The 20,677-nt window shown below is 38.3% G+C and overlaps 1 protein-coding gene across 1 annotated transcript in view; it reads left to right on the forward strand.

Moving 5' to 3' along the window:
* Window positions 1-20,295, forward strand: part of adcy9a (adenylate cyclase 9a) — a 42,177-nt gene extending 21,882 nt beyond the window's left edge. Inside the window, exons 2-10 of the mRNA XM_077226757.1 lie at window positions 6,409-6,572; window positions 6,745-6,843; window positions 7,942-8,183; window positions 8,277-8,379; window positions 11,320-11,528; window positions 12,390-12,555; window positions 13,865-14,013; window positions 14,481-14,507; window positions 15,991-20,295. Coding sequence (XP_077082872.1) covers window positions 6,409-6,572; window positions 6,745-6,843; window positions 7,942-8,183; window positions 8,277-8,379; window positions 11,320-11,528; window positions 12,390-12,555; window positions 13,865-14,013; window positions 14,481-14,507; window positions 15,991-17,275 — 2,444 coding nt within the window. The 3' untranslated portion in view covers window positions 17,276-20,295. The remainder of the gene's footprint in view (window positions 1-6,408; window positions 6,573-6,744; window positions 6,844-7,941; window positions 8,184-8,276; window positions 8,380-11,319; window positions 11,529-12,389; window positions 12,556-13,864; window positions 14,014-14,480; window positions 14,508-15,990) is intronic.
* Window positions 20,296-20,677: the final 382 nt, after the last annotated feature.

Consider the following 20,677-nt stretch of genomic DNA (forward strand, 5'->3'; position numbering starts at 1 on the left):
CTTGCACTGCACATGTTGCACTTAATGTTTTCCTTTTCGAAGTGATTCCAATCATATTTCAAGCAATTCAAAGCATCTTGGCGAAAAGTGCGCATCTGACATGTCTCAGCTAAAGGAAATAATCCATTATTTGCTTATTATAACATTAAAGATTAATAGATATTGTCATTATTGTGCATCCCTTTTACATCTTTTTGTTTTAGATGCAAAATCCCAAGCAGAGCTTTGCTGAGGCATGCTGGGTGGATTCTTCACTCTGTTAATGGCAATCAATAAAGTCCATCAGAAGATAATTCGCTCTCTCCATCTCTCTTACATGCAGATGCTCCATCCTCCTCTGATCAATGACCACCAACAGATAAATGAGCTGTAGATGGGCAATGACCTGCTTTTTATCAGATATTTTATATTAATATTTAAAATCTTATTTTATCTTTTTCTCTTGACCTGTTGTTCATCGTTTGCTGCAGTGCACAACTACTAATGCAATTTCATTTATCCTTTTGAGTCATGCGAGTAATCAACGTGTCAGATCTGCTTGGTATAACGTGCATTTTTTTGTGTTTTCTTATGATACTTTTGTCAGTTGTGATGCTACTTTATAAGGCTCCCAACTGCTGTTTCTCTTGTAAATGCCTGAAGCATTAGGTACTGCTAGAGAGGAAATGGCATATTGCAACTCTTGAGGCGAAGCACCTGCTTTTAGTTCTGCTTGCTTTTTCCCTCACTGAATTCCACTAATGTTTGTCAGTAGTTTGGGCTACTGTATCTTTCTGATTTCTATCTGTAAATAACTTCTTAAAAAAAAAGAAGCTCTGTGACCTAACCAGGCATACTGAAAATAAAGCAACAAACACTTAAATTCACGTACCTCAAATACAGTTGGTAAAATATAATGGGGATACTATCATCAAGGGGCAGCAATGACAGGAAGGTGCCACTTTGTTCCTGTTCTGTTACTAATGAACTATAGATGAACGTTTGCGTGTGGCTGTATATGCTAATGTAATTCAGTGGAAATTCTAGTCTGGGGAACCTCGTGGTTTAATCCCAGGCTGGGATTCCCAGCCATGTTGAATTATTTTATAGCAGTTCCCTTGAAGAAGGCAGTGCCTCCGGGGTTGTGTGTACTGCAAGAATATCCCCTGATCCCTGCCTGCATTCAGTTCCCATGTTTGAGAGGTTAAAGGACTATTTATGACTTCCTTGAGTCCAGATCTCTTGGGAGGAACGGGCCCATATGGCCATCCATCTCAGACAGGTTCTGACCCAGAAGATCATTAGCTCTGTTCTCAATTGTGGCTCAGGTCTGCAAATCTGTGTCTCTAGGCACAAAGAGGCTAAAAAGGGCTTGATGTTCGTGAATGGCTCATTGATGTGGCCTCTGCGGCCCCATTGTGTTTGAACAACTGTCAATTTTATGTGTACAGATCTGTATGTACTTTGGCACCAAGCTTGTTTGGAAGTGGGCCTGTGTTTGTGGCTCGTTGAGCATGAAACGGTGGCTGTATATTAGTTTGCATGCTTGTGCTATGTGCTCGTGATGGGAAAGTACATACTTTTGGAAAGGACAACTTGCCACATCCTAAAGTTGCATCTTACAGGGGTTTTCCTCGGTCAAAAATGGTCTTCAGTGGTGGCAGACAAACAGTGTCATCCACAGTACAAAGTACCCTACCCATGAGGACTGCGAGCCCTGTACTGACAATAAATCCAAAATAAATGAAAAAAAAAAAAAACTGTTTGTAATATTACCTTATCCTATTTATTCTTTAAATAAAAAATAATCACTGCAGGATCATAGAACAAGGTGCTTAGAACTATATTTCAAAATCTGTAAGTTTATATATAAAAAGTCAAGTGACCTGATTTAAAAAAAAATTAAGTTATTAATAAACAACGATTATTAATAACACATTTTCACTTTCAACACGAGGTACACAGCTCCACTCTTGCAAACCCCCCCCGTTATAATCAATGAAGCTGTGTACACTGTGCAATGAATCTCTTATTGACATTGTGTTTATACTTTGTTAGTTCTAATGAAAGGAATTGCAACCGTGCAGAACCTGCGCTGAACAAATATTCTGCCGTTTTGAGCGGATTCTGACAAACTTAAACATCTGATTTGTTTAAACTTTGCTGTTCACGTGCTCAACAGATCTGTAATTGGCTACAAAGCTCAACGCTGCAAAAACACGTTTACAGAGTTGAAGTGTGAGTACTACATTATTATACATTATATTCAACATTATGAAGTAGTTTAATGTAATGGGGGAATATTTGTAGGTCCTGATAATGCCAAATGTCTGATGTTACGAGTAAAAAGTGGCCTACATTATTTTAAATATCTAGTCAGTGACAGTGCATGAATATTCACCAAAATGATTCTGTATTGTCAGCTTCAGAATCATGAATGCTTGTATTCTGGTGTCACCATTGTCCTGTATATTGGGTTACCAGCACCAAGTCACAAATTAATTCATTTGCACCCCCATTGTAATACCATATTTAGCATTTTAATCAACAGCTAAATTTGATATTACATTGTGTGTGTAAATGGATATGCTTGGGCTTGGTGCTGGAAACTCAATGCACAGGACAATGGTGACACCAGAATACAAGCATTCATGATTCTGAAGCTGAAAATACAGAATTATTTAAGTGCTGAGTGCTGAGAACGCATGCTTGGTATGCACTGAGTTTGGTGTTCAATGTGACATTATTGTTGTGCCACATTTATTGCTGAGTTTGGACAATACTGCAGCAGCTTTTGCAATATGTGTGTCTATTTCTTTGTCATGCGACAAGTTGACTGGTGATGGTGGAACCCAGGTACGTGACGTGGTCAGTGTTTTCTAGCACCTCGTCTTCAATACTGTCTGATGGTGGCGAAGGGACATTTGGGCTCATGACATTGGTCTTTTTAATGCTGATCGCGAGCCCGAACTCATTACAGGTATGGGAAAACTGACTGAGCAGCTGCTGTAGTTAGGGCTGGGACGGTTACCGCATTACCGCAATTACGCGGTCACGTGACTCCAACCGCGGGTCTGAGCTAGTCACCATCATCACCGCAAAAAAACAAACAAACATTGGTCTGCTCATGTGCACGTTGTGTCTAATGACATGGATTCATTGATTTTAATGACATTAGCCATGTTTCCATCCACACCTTTTTATCCGAATTAAGTGATATCGAATGAAAAATGCCTTATGGAAACAGTAAAATACGATTAAATTTCATGAATATCGACTCAAATGAAATACGTTCGGTCTCATCGGATTTTATCTTGATCGATATACGGCAAATGCGATAAAAGCTGATGGAAACGTTATTTGCCTCCGTTGTCGTCGGGCATTTACGTGCATCTGCATCATCATAGCAATGTGTTTATAGCGTCGTTGTTTTCTTATGTTAGGTTTGCTTGTTATTACGTGGCTTGGTTGAATTCTAATGTAGAATGCGGGGTGTTATTTCTTGTTAACAGACTGCGGAGCTGCTAAGTATAACACACCGTTGCCATGGACGCAGTTCAGAGACGGAACAGACTATTTTCTTTAGCAGAAGCACTACTCGTTTTAAATCAATAAACTCCTTTTTAAGTTAATATTTTGTGTCAAATTATTGATTTATTTGGTAGGTAGCCATGTAATAAGCAGGATAATGTATAGCGAGGCGGTTGTTAGCGAATACAACCCCTTCAGGCTAACAACCGCCTATACATTTTCCCTTACATATGTCGCTATCAGCTGGCACATAAGCACTATTAGGCTCCGTTTTGTCTAGCAAAACTTTGTTCGCAAAAGTTTGCTTGAATGTTGTTCGATTCAGTGCGAAAATGAATGGAAACACCTTAAAATGTCTCAAATCAATTCGATATACCAATTTGATCGCAAAACAGCATGTGACGTCATTACGTACAGGTTTTTATTCGCTTTGAAGCCGTTGGATGGAAACACACTTTCACCAGCTTTATTCGCATGAGTTTTTTTACCGAACTTCAGATAATTCGGTTGACAAGAGGATGGAAACATGGCTATTGTGTCTTGCATAAGGTTTTCCAAACAAAACTTATCAAAAGATGGAGCAAATCCGATCTTTCGCGAGTTGGAGAGCCATGACAACATTCCATTTGTATTAGAGATGCGCGGATGGGCTATTATTATTTCATCCGCAACCGCATCACAAAACTCATCATCTGTCCGCACCAACATTTTTTGATCAATTTTCGAAAACCGCATCCGCGGCACTGACTGTTTCTATGAGCGATGCGAGGCGCTGCTGCCGCGAGGCTAGAAAGCTCTTGGCTGTTCTAGAAAGGAGACTGTTCCAATGCAGAAAAGATATTTAAAGGCTGAAGTCCCTAGTATAGGCTATTGGCTATGTTGTATCCCCAGAATAAAAGCAGTAAACTCATTCTCTGATCGGCGCACAGGATAAAATAAAATAAAAATAGCCTATAACGCACATCGGCAAACCTGACCTTACCTGACTAGGCTACTGTAGCCTAAAATGTTATCGTTTCGTTTTGAATTTTTTTTAAAAGTAGACATTAAGCTTTCTATGTATTTCTCATGTCTGTGAGGCAAGTTCTTTTATGAGGCGAGCTCCAGTTCACGCGGAAGAGATCGCGCCCGCGCCTCCACGGCCTCCTGATTATATGTTTAATGATTATTTAAAGCATATTTTTTCTTTGTATTTAAAGCGGTTTACCGCTATACCGGGGGAGTGTCTTGCTTTCAACCGCGATTAGAAAAAATCCACACAGCCCCACCCCTAGCTGTAGTTCTTCTTCAGCGTGCGCCGAGTCTTCAGGGCTGTATCGTCTGCATAGTCTGCATAGTCTTAGCTTTCAGGCGGGTCAGATTGAACAGCCTTCCGTTCAATGTTCAGTTTAATGTAGAGTTTTTTTCTTAAACCGTATGTAGCAAAGTTCATGGAAGGAGGAGGCGGGGAGCGGCGAACAATCAAAAATACTTTATTTAAAATAAAACAAACAAACCAAAGAACCGCAAGCAGCCCCTCGCGGACGACCGCTGGCTACCGAAAATAAAACAAAACACAACATAAAACACAGGCCTGTTCCTCTCTCAATCATCAACGTCATCGCTCCTCCGTGAGAGATGCGAGACCGGCCTCGCGCTGTCTCTCATGTCCCTCGGCCTCGTCCTGTTCGCCACACCGTCATTTTTATTTTGGTTGAAGTATACACAATATATATTGTCACAATCCATGATACATATTGTTGCATTTTTGTATTGCGATATATTGTGACACGATATATTGATACACACCTACAATATATATATATATATATATATATATATATATATATATATATATATATACTATCTCTGTCTCTATATATATATATATATATATATATATATAGAATCTGAGTTTTATATAAAATAATTATACTAAATATAAAGTTTATATTATGATCATTTTTTAATTATTGCTGTTAATGTAAATGTTTAAAATATATATTTTTATGCTGGAAACATTTGACTTGCCTTTCAAGTGCACAATGATGGTTGTCACAATTCCATGAACATGTCACATAATCGTGTAGAGTATTGCATGGTTGTGCTACTGTGTTGTTGTGTATGAGAAACAGAAGAGCTGATCTTTATGATGGGTTGTTAGTCTGGACGCTCACAACTCGGGTAAGTTATGCTCGAGAGTACAGACCTGTTTATTCTCAGACGCGTCTTTCATGTCTCATGGAAGCTGCTTGAGGAACTCGGCTGAGGTTTTGAGAAATCGTCCCTGGAGGGTATACAATGTAGTTTATGTACAAATATGCACAGACATTTCCCTGCAGCAGTGTTAGCGCTGACACTTAGCCTGTGTGTGTTTTAGGAGATTATATATGAGTGTAACACGGTTAGCTTGTAAGCCTTCTGTTTGAACAGGCTGATACTGCCCTGCTGTAATCACTTTCTGTTTGCTTTTGCCTGTATTGGTGCAACAGAGCTTCTCCTCCGGACACTAAAGTGTGTGTGAGTGTTGGTACAACAGAAGCGCTCATCCTCGTGCTTAGTGTTGTTTAATGTAAACACCAGTGCTGAAACAAACGTGCTCAGGTGCTTTCAAGTGCTTGATGTGTGTCTGCATAGTATCAGCGGGGATCAGACCCTGTTTGCCCTCATAGGAAACGTATATTTGCTGAAGTTATATTATCTAATTACAGTTAATTTTACAGTAATAAATCATTACTCGTGTAGCCTAAAAAGCTAGATGTTTTATATGAACCAATTCAGTAGTTAAATATCGTAATGAGATTGTAAGGAATAACAAATCTGCTTATAGATTTGTGCAAAACTTGCTAAAGACTTCTGGGAAATATGTCGAGGAAATTGACATGAGGGATTTCAATGCATTTTTTTGTTTGTTTGTAGGTTTAAAGACGTATTTGATCTCGGGCCGGAAGATGGGCTCTCAGTGTGGCTGTTTCCAGCTCAGTTTGGGCCGGGACTATGGCGAAATGTTAAGTCCATCCTCAAACACGCACACTCCAGATCTCTCACACGGCGCCCTCACAGAACCTCTCTCTCACAGCAAGGTACGTCTCTCAACACGCACAGAAATGCTGTTTTAATTACACAAATGATATTAGATGAATAGTTCTAATAAATCTGTCATTATTTACTTGCCCTCATATAATTTTAAACCTTTTTTCAGTTAATTGTTAAGTGAACTTTTTCTTTTTGTTGTTTGTCTCTTTCCCTCCACAGCCTGTGTGTAGCATCTCTGTAGATGCCGTTGACAATCCGATAGCAGATGAGGCAACTCGAAATGGCTGCCAGGATGAACATAGAGCCAACAGCAGCAAGGTATGTAACGAAACTAAACTAACAGATAGGAACACCAATAAACAAAACCTCAGAAAATTGCACAATGGAAGAACACACCTTGGTACAAGAACCCAATGTACTCAATTTCAGCAGTTGTTCATTAGCAGAAATGTCAGTCTTCACTGGTTCGGAGTAAATAAATATATTGTGCAATGTTAGTTGATGTAATTAGGAGTATAACACTTAAGCTGAGAGGTTTTATGTACCTTTTAGTCCCAAATAAAGTTAAGGAGATGACAGATTTTTACTTGACGTGGCCAAAACTCTGCTCTATTCCATACACACTACTAAATTTCAATCATTTAGTCAACATTAGAATTGATTTCTTTTTGTTCAGTCTAGACTAGTGCAGCCTGATTCCTGAACAAATTAATCTTTCAGACTGATACTTTTTAGTGAATCAAAAACATACAAATGTGGCCAATGTAGTCCGATTCCCAAATGTATGGCTCTTTTGAACTGGTTCTTTTTATCGACCTGCATTATAACCAACTCCTTGATGACTGGCTTTTTTGAAGCAGTTCTTTTTGATGAATCAAAAACCTACCATTGCCGTCCAATTCCCTAACAAATTAATCTTTCGAACTGGTTCCTTTTAGTTAATATTTTGAGCTGCTGCTTTTTAGTGATCTGCATTAGAACCAATTCCTGGACAAATAGCTTTTTTTGGTTTTTCAACCAAAACCTTAAACTTACAACATGGCCAGTGTAGTCCAACTTCATGAACAAACTAATCTTTCAAACTGGTTCTTAATGAATCCGTGGCCAGTGTAGTCATGTGTCTCATTTGAGCAATTTCTTTTTATAGATCTGCACTAGGACTGATTTCTGAACAAATGGTTCTTTTTGATGAATGTTACGCCCTCAGTCCAAATTCCTGGCACTTTTGAACCGATTCTTTTTAGTGAACTGCTGTAGAACTGATTCCTGATGAATGGCTCTTTTGAACTGGTTATTTTGATGAACCTACCTAATGACCAGTGTAGTCAAATTCCTGAACGAATGAATCTTTAAGAGCCGGTTCACTGTAGTCTGATTCCCAAAGAACGACTTTTGAGTTCTGTTTCTTTTTCACAGTTTCCTGCAGGCCGTAGCCCTAAAACCCTGAACGGGCTGTTGAGTCCTCTGTGCGAGGAGCGGGTGGGAGTCAGTCAGTCGTCTCTATGTGACAAACTGCAGGAGAAGGACAGGAGCTGGGCTGGAAGTCTGACCGCAGAAGGAGGCGGCAGCAAGGACCACTCAGCAATCCTCCCGTTGCGCTCCAAAAACTTTCGGGAGAAAAGTGACGCACACTTTGTGGAAGTGATAAAGGAAGACAGGTGAGCGAGAGAAGATTTTATTGAATAGTACTTTTGTAATTCAGTGTTTAATTTCCGTTCGTTCTTGTGCTCTCTATATTGTGTTTGTGTTAGTCTGATGAAGGATTACTTCTTCAAGCCACCCATCAACAAGCTGAGTTTGAACTTCTTGGAAAAACCTCTGGAGTCCGCATACCGCACCAGCTACCATGAGGAGGTACACGCCAGGGTTATTATAGTTAACTAAAACTATAAAAAACCTCAAATTAAATATACTGAAGAGAACCTATTATGCCCTTTTACAAAATCTTGTTTGTGGGGTCTGCTACTATAGGTTTTCACGTTAACATTATTAACTAGGGGTGTAACGATACACAAAACTAACGGTCCGGTTCTTCCCGTCTTGGTTCGGTTTGGTGGGGTGGGGTTTTAAAAGCTAAAATCGCTTTTTTTGGTTTTTTAAACAGTGGTTTAATGAAAAAATGTTGTCTTTTGTTTTTAAATTAATTCAATTACAATTAAACGTTTCGCAAGGATTAAAAAAAAAGATCTGCTAATGCTGTAAACTATATAAGGAGCCCGCACATTACTATAACATAAGGTTAACAACAGAGCCAAGACTTATAGCCTAAATTCAGATGCTATTTATTTTTTAGATCTAATAATCAACACCCAACACATTGTATGTAATCATGTAAACTGAACACAAGGCAGTTTTTGCATTAACTTGTGTTTTTACTCTAATTCGTCATTGAAATATAATAATTTACACAGGTGTCATATTCATGAAAGATATTTTAAACATACATTAAATAATCAAGATATCATTAACAGGTTAAGTAAAATATAGCCTAATATAGGCTAATATAGTGCATTTATTTAGTGCAAAATTTCATTTGGATGACTAGCCTGCTGAGGTAAATATAATGCTATGTGAGACAGCTGTTTTATTGACGTCTTTCCGCTGCTGAAACACTGATTGAGCGATTACACGAGTTGTGATGCCTTTCAGTGATACTGTATCTTTCAACATGCCTTCAGGTGTCCATTCATGTTTTTTCTGTAACTGAGGAAGAGATAATCACGTTTACTCGCGCTCCGCGCTGCCGCTTGAAATGAGTAGTCTAGTACAGCGATCTGTCACGCCACATCAAAGAGCGCCAAAACGGCGTTTATTGTTTGAATTTTGTGATCAAGTAGACAGAATTTTAAAGATTACACCTTGCTTATTATCGAAAGTAACAAAACACGGAGCTTGCTATTATATGGTGTTAATGGTGGTTAGGCTACAAAACTGAATTCGTTGCGTACACATAAGACATGAGGTCCAATGAGCCGGGGTAGCAAGGGGCGGGGCGGGGCGGGGCGTGTTCGGTGTGCCATGAGAGAATCGCGATACGTATAGTGGGTTCTGTATCGCGGTTTTTCGGTTCGGTTTGAATATCGTTTCATCCCTATTATTAACATAATAACATTATACACACAAAACATTATTTTTCACATATTTGACATTGTTGCAGCACCTCTCTTCCCAGTCTGCCAGTAACGCTCCAGGTTGTGTTTCCCGAAAGCATTGTTAGCCAACTATGGTTGCAAGTTCCGTTTTTACCAACATAGGCGTTTCCTGATACCATAGTTCCTACGCACGTTCTCGAACAGCATCGCAAACTTGCGTCGTCAATCTGTGGTTAGAAGCTTCTTGTTAAAATGACATGTGGACTTAAAGGCAATTTTCGGAGCAGTAAGCAATAGCAAGTTAGCTTTGAAAGCATTAAAATGCCCCCCTCCCTTCAGAGCGTCTCCAAATCCAAGCCTTCTTCAAAACACATGAACGCGTACAGCAGAGTATGCAAACCTACTATTTCGTTAAAATACCTCATGTCTCAAAGCACATAACATTACAATAATAATGAACATAACTCAAAGAGCGCTGACCTGTACCACCTGACTGCTGCAGATTCATTTCAGCGTTGATAGTGTTGCCATTGAAACGCATAAATTGAAGTCACAAACTGCTCTGAGTATAACATCACGGGTTTCCATCTCCTCCAAATTACAGTAGTTATGTTGTGAACGCAGCATAAGCTGGTTGTTTTGGTTCAGGAGGAACTGTGAAAGGCGGCTGCTGTTTTGGTTGCGGGTCTCATTGGCTTGCGTCTGTCTTACTCTGCATAGCATAAAGCTGACGACATGCGACGTCTGCGCGAGCAGGTGCGTGTTGGTATTGAAATACATATTTTGACAGGCAGGTAGGATAGCGTATCGTTGCATTCGGACCAAATGCAATGATTTGACGAACATTTTATGGTCCTACGCCTTCCACAGATGATATATTAAATGCTTTAAAGACCACTTAGCTTAGTGATTGCTATAAGGATGTGAAGAGACTTTCAACCACAAATTACCTAACCTGCCTTTAAATCATGCTCTTTTGGGCACAGCTAATATTTAGTGCATTCTATAACTTTAATCCGATTTATACATATATACATTTAGTATGTCAACAATCAGCGCATGTGCGTAAAGTGACGTATTAGGGAACCCAAGATGAATCATGCATCAAATAAAGCAAAATGACAATGAAGTAGTCATTAGGTATCATGTTCGTTACTTCAGCATCTTTGAGATCTTGAATAGATTAATAAGCCGAAGTTATTACTCCTTGACCTGCGTGTGATTTGTGGTTCAAATGACAGGTGCGACCATGTTTCTACAGTTTTAGGAAACCGTCGTGACTAGTTGGTTAGTTTCTCCAAGAATGCATTCGTATGGTAGTTGATCAGCGAGTTCCATTGTTGTCCTGGCAACACACCTCAATTTAGTTCCGGTCTCTGTGAAGCCCCTTCCTCCGAAAAGCACAATGTGTCCTGATTGGTCAGATGCACCGTGTATTGGGATTGGTTGACCGATTCATGCGTGTTTGGGAAATGTCACGCCCCTTACCATAACCGTGAGTTTTAAACGCACTACTAACAAACTCTACCAATGGTCAAACTCTACCAATGGTATAACAAAACAATGGCACACCTTCTCCTACCAAATAAACATGTAGATCTTAAAACAGTCATGCATAGACCTCTTCTGGTTATTCAGAGTACTGCAATCTCATCAAATCAGTGTGCATATATGAGTGTGTTCTGCTCTGTGTTTCCACCAGGTGGTGAATCACGTGCCGGTGAAGACGTTTGCGAGTCCAGTCTTCAGCTCTCTGCTTGATGTTTTGCTGTCTTGTGCCGTTTTCCTCGCCCTCACCATCGCCTGCTTCCTGTATCCCCTTGTTTTCATGAAGACACCCCTGGCAACCACGCTCGGACTGGCAATCACTGCCGCTCTGTTGGAACTGGTTTCTCTCATTTTGTCCGTTCGGTTAGTAACAACACGTAGAAAACATTTTAAAGGGGTCAAATCATGGCGAGTTTGATGTACAGCCCATACAGATTATGAAAACAATCATACAGAAATCATATGACAACACGTATGTTTGTTTACACATCATACAAATGGTTATTGGTTGATTTAATTAATGATAATTTCCATTGTTTTTACAATTAAATTTCCTTTACTGTCATTTCACGCTCACTTAAATTATTAGTGTTTTTAAAAATGAACTTTTAAGTTATAATTTATTAAAATTAAACTGATAATTTAAATAATTTATAAATACATTATTATTGTAAATTATTAACACTAATGATTAATAATTTATTAAAGAGCCCTGCCTATGTCATAAATGATATTGTAGCCACGAATTAAGAACTCATTCCCTCGTTTTACTAAATTGTGGCCACTTTGTACTAACTTGTTCTCTAGTTTTGATTTAATCAAAACAAGGGAATGAATTATTACAATGTGGCCATGATTTTAAAAATAAATGGGGAACAAATGCTTATTCATGGCCTCAATATATAAATATATTTTGTCCACATGTCAAAGTGGGGCTCCATCATTTGTAAAATAGTTTAAGTGAAATGTAATCTTCAGCAAATCTCAAAATCAAAAAATCCATTTTTCATACTGGACATTATAATGTTGTGATGCCTAAATTAATTTGAAGCATTTGAAACAGTTTTAGTTTTTAGTGTATCATTTTGAATTTATTTAGACAAAATAGTGTGGAATTGCAATATTGAACTTTTTTTCGGTTTGCAGACATAAATTGAAAACAATGTGCACATTATCGGTCATAATTTTAATATCAGTGTAACTTTTCTAATCCCTGTCTGGCAGTATGATCTTTTGCCTGGATGATGTGCAGAACTGTACCCGGTCTCTGTTGAAGCTGGTCTCTGGCTGGATCCCACGTCATGTGATCGGGGCTGTGCTCGTTTCACTTCCTGCCGTGTCGGTCTTCTCCCACCTGACTTGGGCTTGCAGTCTGAAGCTGCCCATCCAGGTGACGTCCTCAACATTCCTCCTATTCCGTTTTATTTAAATATCTTTTCAACTTTCTATGTATCCTGTATCCTGTAAAAAACTATTACACTTTTTATTACATTTCAACATTGATAATAATCAGAAATGTAGCAGCAAATTAGAATGATTTCTTAAGGATCATGTGACACTGAAGTGATGCTGAAACTGCAGCTTTGCATTACAGGAATAAATTACATTTTAAAATATATTCACATAGAAAACAGTTGTTTTAAATTTTAATAATATATTTTTTTATAATTTTCACTGTATTTTTGATCATATAAATGTAGAGCATAAGAGACTTCTTTAGAAGTCTGAAAACATCAGAAGTGAATGAAATCATGTAACAAATTAATACAATGGAATATATTAACTCCTGCTTTCTCAGATCTCTACTTGAAGTTAAAGTTCTCTAGTATAATGCAATTAATGTACATATAAATTTACATTTTTCGCCTTTTTAACAAACTCGAAACTTAATAGATTTAGAATATTATGAAATGTATTAAATGTTAGATAACATTTAAACGGTAACACTTTACAATAAGGTTTAATTAGTTAACTATAGTTAACATAAACTATCAATAAACAATACTTCTACAGAATTTATTAATCTTAATTAGTTAATTTCATCATTTACTAATACACTATTAAAATCTAAATTTGTTTGTTAACATTAGTAAATGCACTGTGAAGTACCATGAACAAACAATGAACAGCTGATTTTTTATTAACTAACATTAACAAAGATGAATAAATACTGCAACAAATATATTGCTCATGGTTAATGTTATTTAATATTTGAACTAATGTTAACAAATGAGACAAACAAATTTGAATTTTTGGAATTTATTGAGGGGCTTCTTTGCCATTAAATTTTAGTTACTTTGTTTTTTTTATTATTTTAGTATCTAATTAGTTCTGACATCCCTAGATCCCTTGCAGATTTTTATTCTTCAAAAAGCTGGATGCAAATCAAAGTAAACATTACCATTAGTTTCCCCCAGTTTCTTGAAGCCTGTTTGATCAAAGTGTATCCCTTGGGTAATTAGAGGAAGCTTTTTAGGCTTCGAGGATGTTGAGAACACTGTTACTCTACTGGATCAAGCTGTAACGTGACAGTATAGTGTGCGATGCATTGAGGCTTTTATAATGGAACATATTGTATACTGACAAGTGCATTACAGGTCCAAGTACACGGACGATCACACAGCCCTGGTTGGTAAATATGTTTGTATGTGATTGGTCCACTGTTTAAACTTGCGCTCGTTCCTTTTCTGGTTCTGTAGGTGACCATGTTCCTGTGCTGTGCTCTCATTATTGCTATTATCCAGTACTGTAACTTCTGCCAGCTCAGTTTCTGGATGCGCTCTGTTTTGGCCACTGTTGCTGGTTCGTCTTTACTTATCCTGCTCTACAGCGCCACCACCAGCCCCAGGTCAGACATCCTCTGCTTTTGTTACCACTTCAACTTTTTACCAATATCAAATTAGTATTTGAATTAATTACATAAAAACTATTATAGCTTTAGAACATAGTCCTGAGAGTCAACAAAACACAAACATATACAGTTCATGATGGTAAATGTCCACCGATGCTGAAGAAATATTCCCATTACCACCCAAAACAACATGGGTATGTCTGTAAAATGTACAACTGTATGGGTGTTTTCACTATGATCTATGATTGCTTTCAATACATAGTGAATAAGTCCTTTTTAAAAAATGTTATGCTCTCAATGCTCTGCAGTGAATCCCACAATTCGTCACACACTTCTGCCATTCAGCTTCCATAGAGAGTGTATTGAAAACGCCTGCTTATCTCCGGTGGACATGTACGGTGACTGTCAGATGGTACAGTTTCTGTAGAGAAATCTGATTTATGATAACTGTTTTCTTTTTGCAGTGCCACTGACACTGTTCCAGCGTTTGGGTGAGTGTTTCTGTAACTGCTTTCTTGTGCTGACTCTGATTTGAGCTGACATTTGTGGGAGATCATGATTTTTTAAATTTTATATGAATATGAATGTGTTGATATAATACTCAAATATGATGCACTTACCTGTAAAAAAATAAATGCTGAAACACTACATCTGCAAGAAGTAATTTTAATGACATTAATCTAATAATATAACTCAAAACTAAAAAGGCCCCATTAACCTTAAATTTGACATGAAATGGAAATTCATCCAGTTTTCTAAATTCTAATTTTTCATCTTTTTCTGAACAATTAATCTGTGCATTCATTTAAAAAGAAAATGTTTTGAACAATTCATTTTTATCAATGTCATAACTGGATCTTCCTGTGAAAATGGCTTAAATTAAACAAAGTTATCGTGTGGGTGCTAATATAGTTATCGTTACAGTCATCTTTATAGTTATTGTTCTTGGTGTGAACTTGCCTCAAGGCTGAAATATACTACACGTCTTTTTAAAATATTAACGTTTTTAAAACATTAGGCATCATACACTTGTCGACAAGTGAATGAATGAGGGATAGACATTCATCTCTTCAGTGGGTTGTACTGTTACTTAATGTGTTTTAGGCTTTTTCTGCTGACAAAACACTGCAAAAATATTTTTCAGTTTTAAGAAATTTCAGTAGACAAAAAACTATAGATAATATGAGAGATAATATGAGATAATATGAGATGTGGAAATATGTGGAAAATGATTAGTTATCTAGGTTTTGTGGAAAAATGTGGAAAATTATTAGTTATCTAGGAGCTTTATACAGCTTTTTACAGCGGATGCCATTGAACACACGGTAAGTCTATCCCTCACAGCCTTGCTTTCATACCTGTCATGGTGCTGCTCTGAATAAGGTCAATATACTTAACGACTGAGGATCCCACACTTGACTGTCAAGTCATTCTAAATGCAACAAACTCACGCCGAAACATGTCTCATTGCTAGGAGACGTGACAAGTGAAAACAATATGCGTTCTAAAATCGGCTCAAAACATCAAACATGTTTGATATCCTCCAACTACATGAAATCATAGTCTGAAGCGAAAAAAAAGAGTCTGTGCCCATCATACACTACACGATTTTCTGTGGAGTCTTTCAGCTTTGACTGCTAAATATCTGCAGACTTGCTCAGACTTTTGGCGAGCGTTGACTCCCCCCAAGACTGCAAATTGGGGCGAAAAGTTGTATAAAGTATTTCAGCCTTTAATCTCAGCAACATGCATTCCCAAAGGTTAGAAGGTTTTAAAATACAATTTAAAATGCCATATGATAAAGACATGGCTACAAAAACTAAAAATCCCTAGCAGCCCATGCCTGAAATGTAAGATTAAAACATCTTACAAATGAAAGGGCATTTTTGAGCATCTGTTATTGTTTGTGTTGTTATTCTGTAGAACGCGATACACCACTTAATCAAATCTAAAATCTCTTTCCCTTGGCTCCAGGAACATGAGTAACCAGAGTGTCGGAGTAGATCACACAGGTAAATTGGACTCTGCGCCCACAGCTCTCGACCTGCTCGTCCTCGAGACCGTGCTCTCCTTCTTCCTTCTGTTGCTGCTGGTTTGGTTCCTCAACCGGGAATTCGAGGTCAGCTACCGCCTACATTACCATGGTAATGTGGAAGCCGACAAGCATCGCATCAAGATTCAGACCATGCGAGATCAAGCGGACTGGCTGCTGCGTAACATCATCCCCATCCATGTTGCTGAGCAGCTGAAAGTGAACCAGAGTTACTCTAAAAATCACGACATTGTCGGGGTCATCTTCGCAAGTATTGTCAACTTTAGCGAGTTCTACGAAGAGAGCTACGAGGGAGGGAAAGAGTGCTACCGAGTACTTAACGAACTCATTGGGGACTTTGACGAACTCTTGCGCAAGCCTGCTTTCTCCAATGTGGAGAAGATTAAAACCATTGGTGCCACCTACATGGCAGCATCTGGATTAAATGCGCAGCAGTGCCAGGAGCAGCTGCACCCGCACGCTCACCTGCGTGCCCTCTTTGACTTCGCTCTTGAAATGATGCGAGTGGTGGACGATTTTAACAAGAACATGTTGGGTTTCAAGTTCAAGCTGCGAATTGGCTTCAACCACGGGCCCTTGACTGCTGGCGTCATTGGCACTACCAAGCTGCTTTACGACATTTGGGGCGACACGGTCAACATCGCTAGCCGCATGGACAGCACTGGAGTGGAGTGCCGCATACAGGTTAGCGAAGAGAGCCACTGTGTGCTCAGCAGAATGAACTATACCTTTGACTATCGTGGCACTGTAAACGTAAAAGGGAAAGGGCAGATGAGGACTTACCTGTATCCCCAAATGAACGAGGGCAGATCGGGGTCCACACAAAGCCTGGAACAATGCCAGATGGACGGTGCCATTGGGCATTTAGAGCCCAACACACTTGCCAATACAACATCTGCCGCACCACTAAACCCTTTATCCACTTCTCCTGATGTTGCCTCTATCAGTGGCCACGGTGTGCCTCAGGGCCGTGTATTAGGCCCGTCTCAGATTACAGAGGAGTTGCACCAAGACACTAAGGACACATTTCCTGTCCCTGAGCTCAAAGAAAAGGATTACGAGAGTCCTTATCAACCACCATCGCTAAGTGGTTCACAACCTCCATCAATAGCACAACTGTATGCACCATTGGCCAGACCAGAGACACCTTTACAAGGAGAGGATGATGAAGTAGATGAGCATACAAAGCTCAGGACAGTGGAGTGATTCAAATTTCCTCCTCACCTCGGCTGAGCAGCGGTCTTTCCTTAAGAGTCAATCAGCTGTTAATATCGAGGCTCTACTTCCTTGAAGGGGCTTTTCTGACCACAACTGTTGGAGTTCCAATGAGTAGCATTAGCAGCCTGTAGAGGGCATATGTGTCGATGATATGACCTAAATAGAAAAATGGGTTTACTAAGCATCTGCTGTGTGGATCACAGTGTAGCACAGAGGGGAAAATGAATTTATTATTTCTGGTGTTCTCAAAAGATTATTTTTTTGTTTATAAAGTGCCTTCACGATATGTAAACCGAATAAGATCAGTCAAATGAACAACTCAGAGATATTTGAACAAATATATCAGCATGGCTTTTCGAAAAGATCTGGACAGTGGAAAAATGCTGTTTTTCGTAACGTAAAAATGTAATGTATTACACCTCTTATGGCATATTAATTCTTTCCCTTAATTTCAGTGTTTTTTTCTCTCTCAAAATAATCAAAGTGCCAATTGCTAATTAGGACAGGATTACAGGCAAATGCATTATGGTTATTATAATGAATATACAGCGTATTAGTTTCACTACTCATTGGGCGGTCACCTACATCACATTAAAAGAAAACCAAGGAAGACAAGGGTGGAAAGATAGAGATGGGCTTCCGGCACTTCGGTCCACAATGCCCAAATTAATATCTAATATATCTGGCAGCAAATAATGTAGCTTTTATCAATAGAAGGTAAAAGTGTCTCACGCACAATAGCACCCTGAACTCATTAAATGAGAAAAACGGCACAATCAGCCTTATATGTTTGAAACGCAATCAAGAAAGATGGCAGAAACCATGCTTTGCGATCTCTCCACTTCATTAGAGGACACAAGGGCTGGTGATTTGTAATGCATTCAGAAATTCAGAGTGCAATTTTCGTTGTAAACGTTTTCAATGCATTGTTTTGCAGTGTGGACCTTATAATTTGTTTCTCATTGCCTGACAGGTCCTTATCCCTCATATCCGTAGCACATTCCGCATGTAAGGGAATGTCCTACAGGATTCAAAGCTAAATTAATAAACTCATTTTTCAAATAAGCATGGCACTTACAATATACAGCAGAACGAGTGGTACTGTTTTCCCCTAAATATTTTCAGTGAACTACTGCCAATGAGGCCTTCAACGAAGTATTCAGTTAAACAGGTTTTGTAGCTGAATTATCAATCAGTGCATTTTAATTAATTTCATTCAGTGCCTCAAACTTTTTCGTATCAGAGTTGGTATCGCCATCGTTTTTATTGATTACCGTGCACTTATGATACCAGTTCACTCCAGGGCCTTGAAGAAAATGGTTCTGGTGTTGCCATAGTCGGCGAGCAGCTGAAGTTGCAGTTTTGGTATAAATCAAATCTACTAAGAAAGTAGGCAGAAGTAAATGTATGTTATAGTCAGATTTTTTTATTACATTTCTTGGTGTCGATTCTGTTGGGATTAGACAGCAGTTTAGAGTGTTTTTTACAAACACAACTGTGTAGAGGAAATGGTATTTTCTTTGTTTTTCTTTATCCGATTTTCGACTCCGATTGATTCAGAACACTAGAGAATAATCTGCAGTATATCTTGCGATGCGTCTTGCGTCTTACATTAGTCAATGGAGCAAAGCAAGATAAGCAGCAAGTCCTCTATCAGTCCACACCAGTTGGATCAGTATCCTCTGCCATCATGTATAATGAATAAGCTGGCCTCTGAGGTTGAGGAAATAATTTGTTCTTTGTTTTGTTTACAGAGAAATCACTAATTTGTTCTCAAAAAATGAATAAAATCCAGTGCCTTTTTGTTGACTTAATCCCCCCCCCCTCCCCCAATTATAATACTAGGTTGCTTCTGAATCAAAATATCAGCTTTCAGAACACCTGCAATATTGTTATTGTATCATATTATTATTTCCTCTTTGATGTGAATTATAATTCCAGCCTTATTTTCCCCTTTTCTTTTTTTAATGTACACTGTGTATCTTTAAATGGAACTTTTCGGGATGGAAAAGGGATTTGTTTTTACTGTTAATAGTTTTATGGTGCACTGCTTTCCAGCAAACACATTCACCTTTGAGTTATTGTATCACTCCATTGGCTAAAGAAGCCCCAGTGCTGACAGTATTGAATTATAATTACTCGTGCATAATGTATGTGGTTTTGTATTAAATGCATTCATATTTATTGTGGCTGTGCATGAATCGGTGTGCAGCCACAGAGCCTAATATCAAAAGGGCATATTTATGAAAAGGAGTCACTTAAAGCAGGGAGGGGATGGGTCTTTATGACCAGTCCCACCTAACGTAACAAGCACCTGTTTCAGTCCTCAAAGCCTGAACTCTAAAAAGTGCCTCAGATTTAATTCAACTAAAGTTTTATGATATTTTGAATGAGCAAAAATGGAAAAGTGTGATGTTAAAATTGTTTTATGTGTGATTTTCCACTTTCTCACCACTGCCTGCATCCTAGTAGTTTGAAATATTTTGCCAATTAACATCGTCACATGGTATTCACTGCTTCATTTTTTTTTTTATGAAAATGTAACAAATGTTAATGGGTTAAGAGACAGAGTGCACATCAAATCTATAGTATTGGTGCTCAAGAGTGTTAAAAAAAAATGCCATCAAATATGATTTCACTGGCTTTTATTAACTGTGTAATAATTATGTGTGGCTTTTTGTGGGAATATGTGTATACCAAAGAATTGTAAAAGTGTGGGCAGACGCTGCAAGACAGATCTGTGCATTGTGGGCTAGATGTTTTTTTTTCCATGCAGCAGATGTTCTTCAATCATTTGTTTTTATGCACATGAGACACAGCAGGTATTGATTTATTAGCCTTTATATTCAGGCAAAAAACATAATCTGTATACATTTGCACAGTGCACTCACTTTGTATGTACATATCATGTATTGTTTTATTTGATTTTTATTTTTCAAAATTGATGCTACATACATGTGCATGTGCCAGATTTCGAGAGTAGAGAAACAATGAAAAGATATCAGAAATGGCGTGTGTCTGTTTCATGTGTGGGCCAGCTGGGGTAAAATAGTTAATAAGCATGTAGAATATCTGTAAAACTTACATTTATTCACCAGTGACACCATATTGAGTTTTACATTGATGAAAATGAGGCATTGTTAAAAATGACAATGATATGTATTGTATAAAGGTGCTAGATCATGTATTTTTCAAAACTGCTTTATGAAATTTATTGAATGTAAATCTACTGAAAGTTTATTGGGAAAGTTTTGTCAGCTGTACAGTTGACATGTTGTTAAACTACATTACAAATCCATTGAACACACTGTACTTCTATCACTCACAGCCTCACTTTCATTCATGTCAAAAATTAAATATAGTGGTCTATATCTATTTTTACTATTATTG

Source organism: Siphateles boraxobius, unplaced genomic scaffold (assembly GCF_051911475.1).
Source record: "Siphateles boraxobius isolate OS27281-9 unplaced genomic scaffold, OSU_SipBor_1 13, whole genome shotgun sequence".
In the NCBI taxonomy this organism is placed as follows: Eukaryota; Metazoa; Chordata; class Actinopteri; order Cypriniformes; family Leuciscidae; genus Siphateles; species Siphateles boraxobius.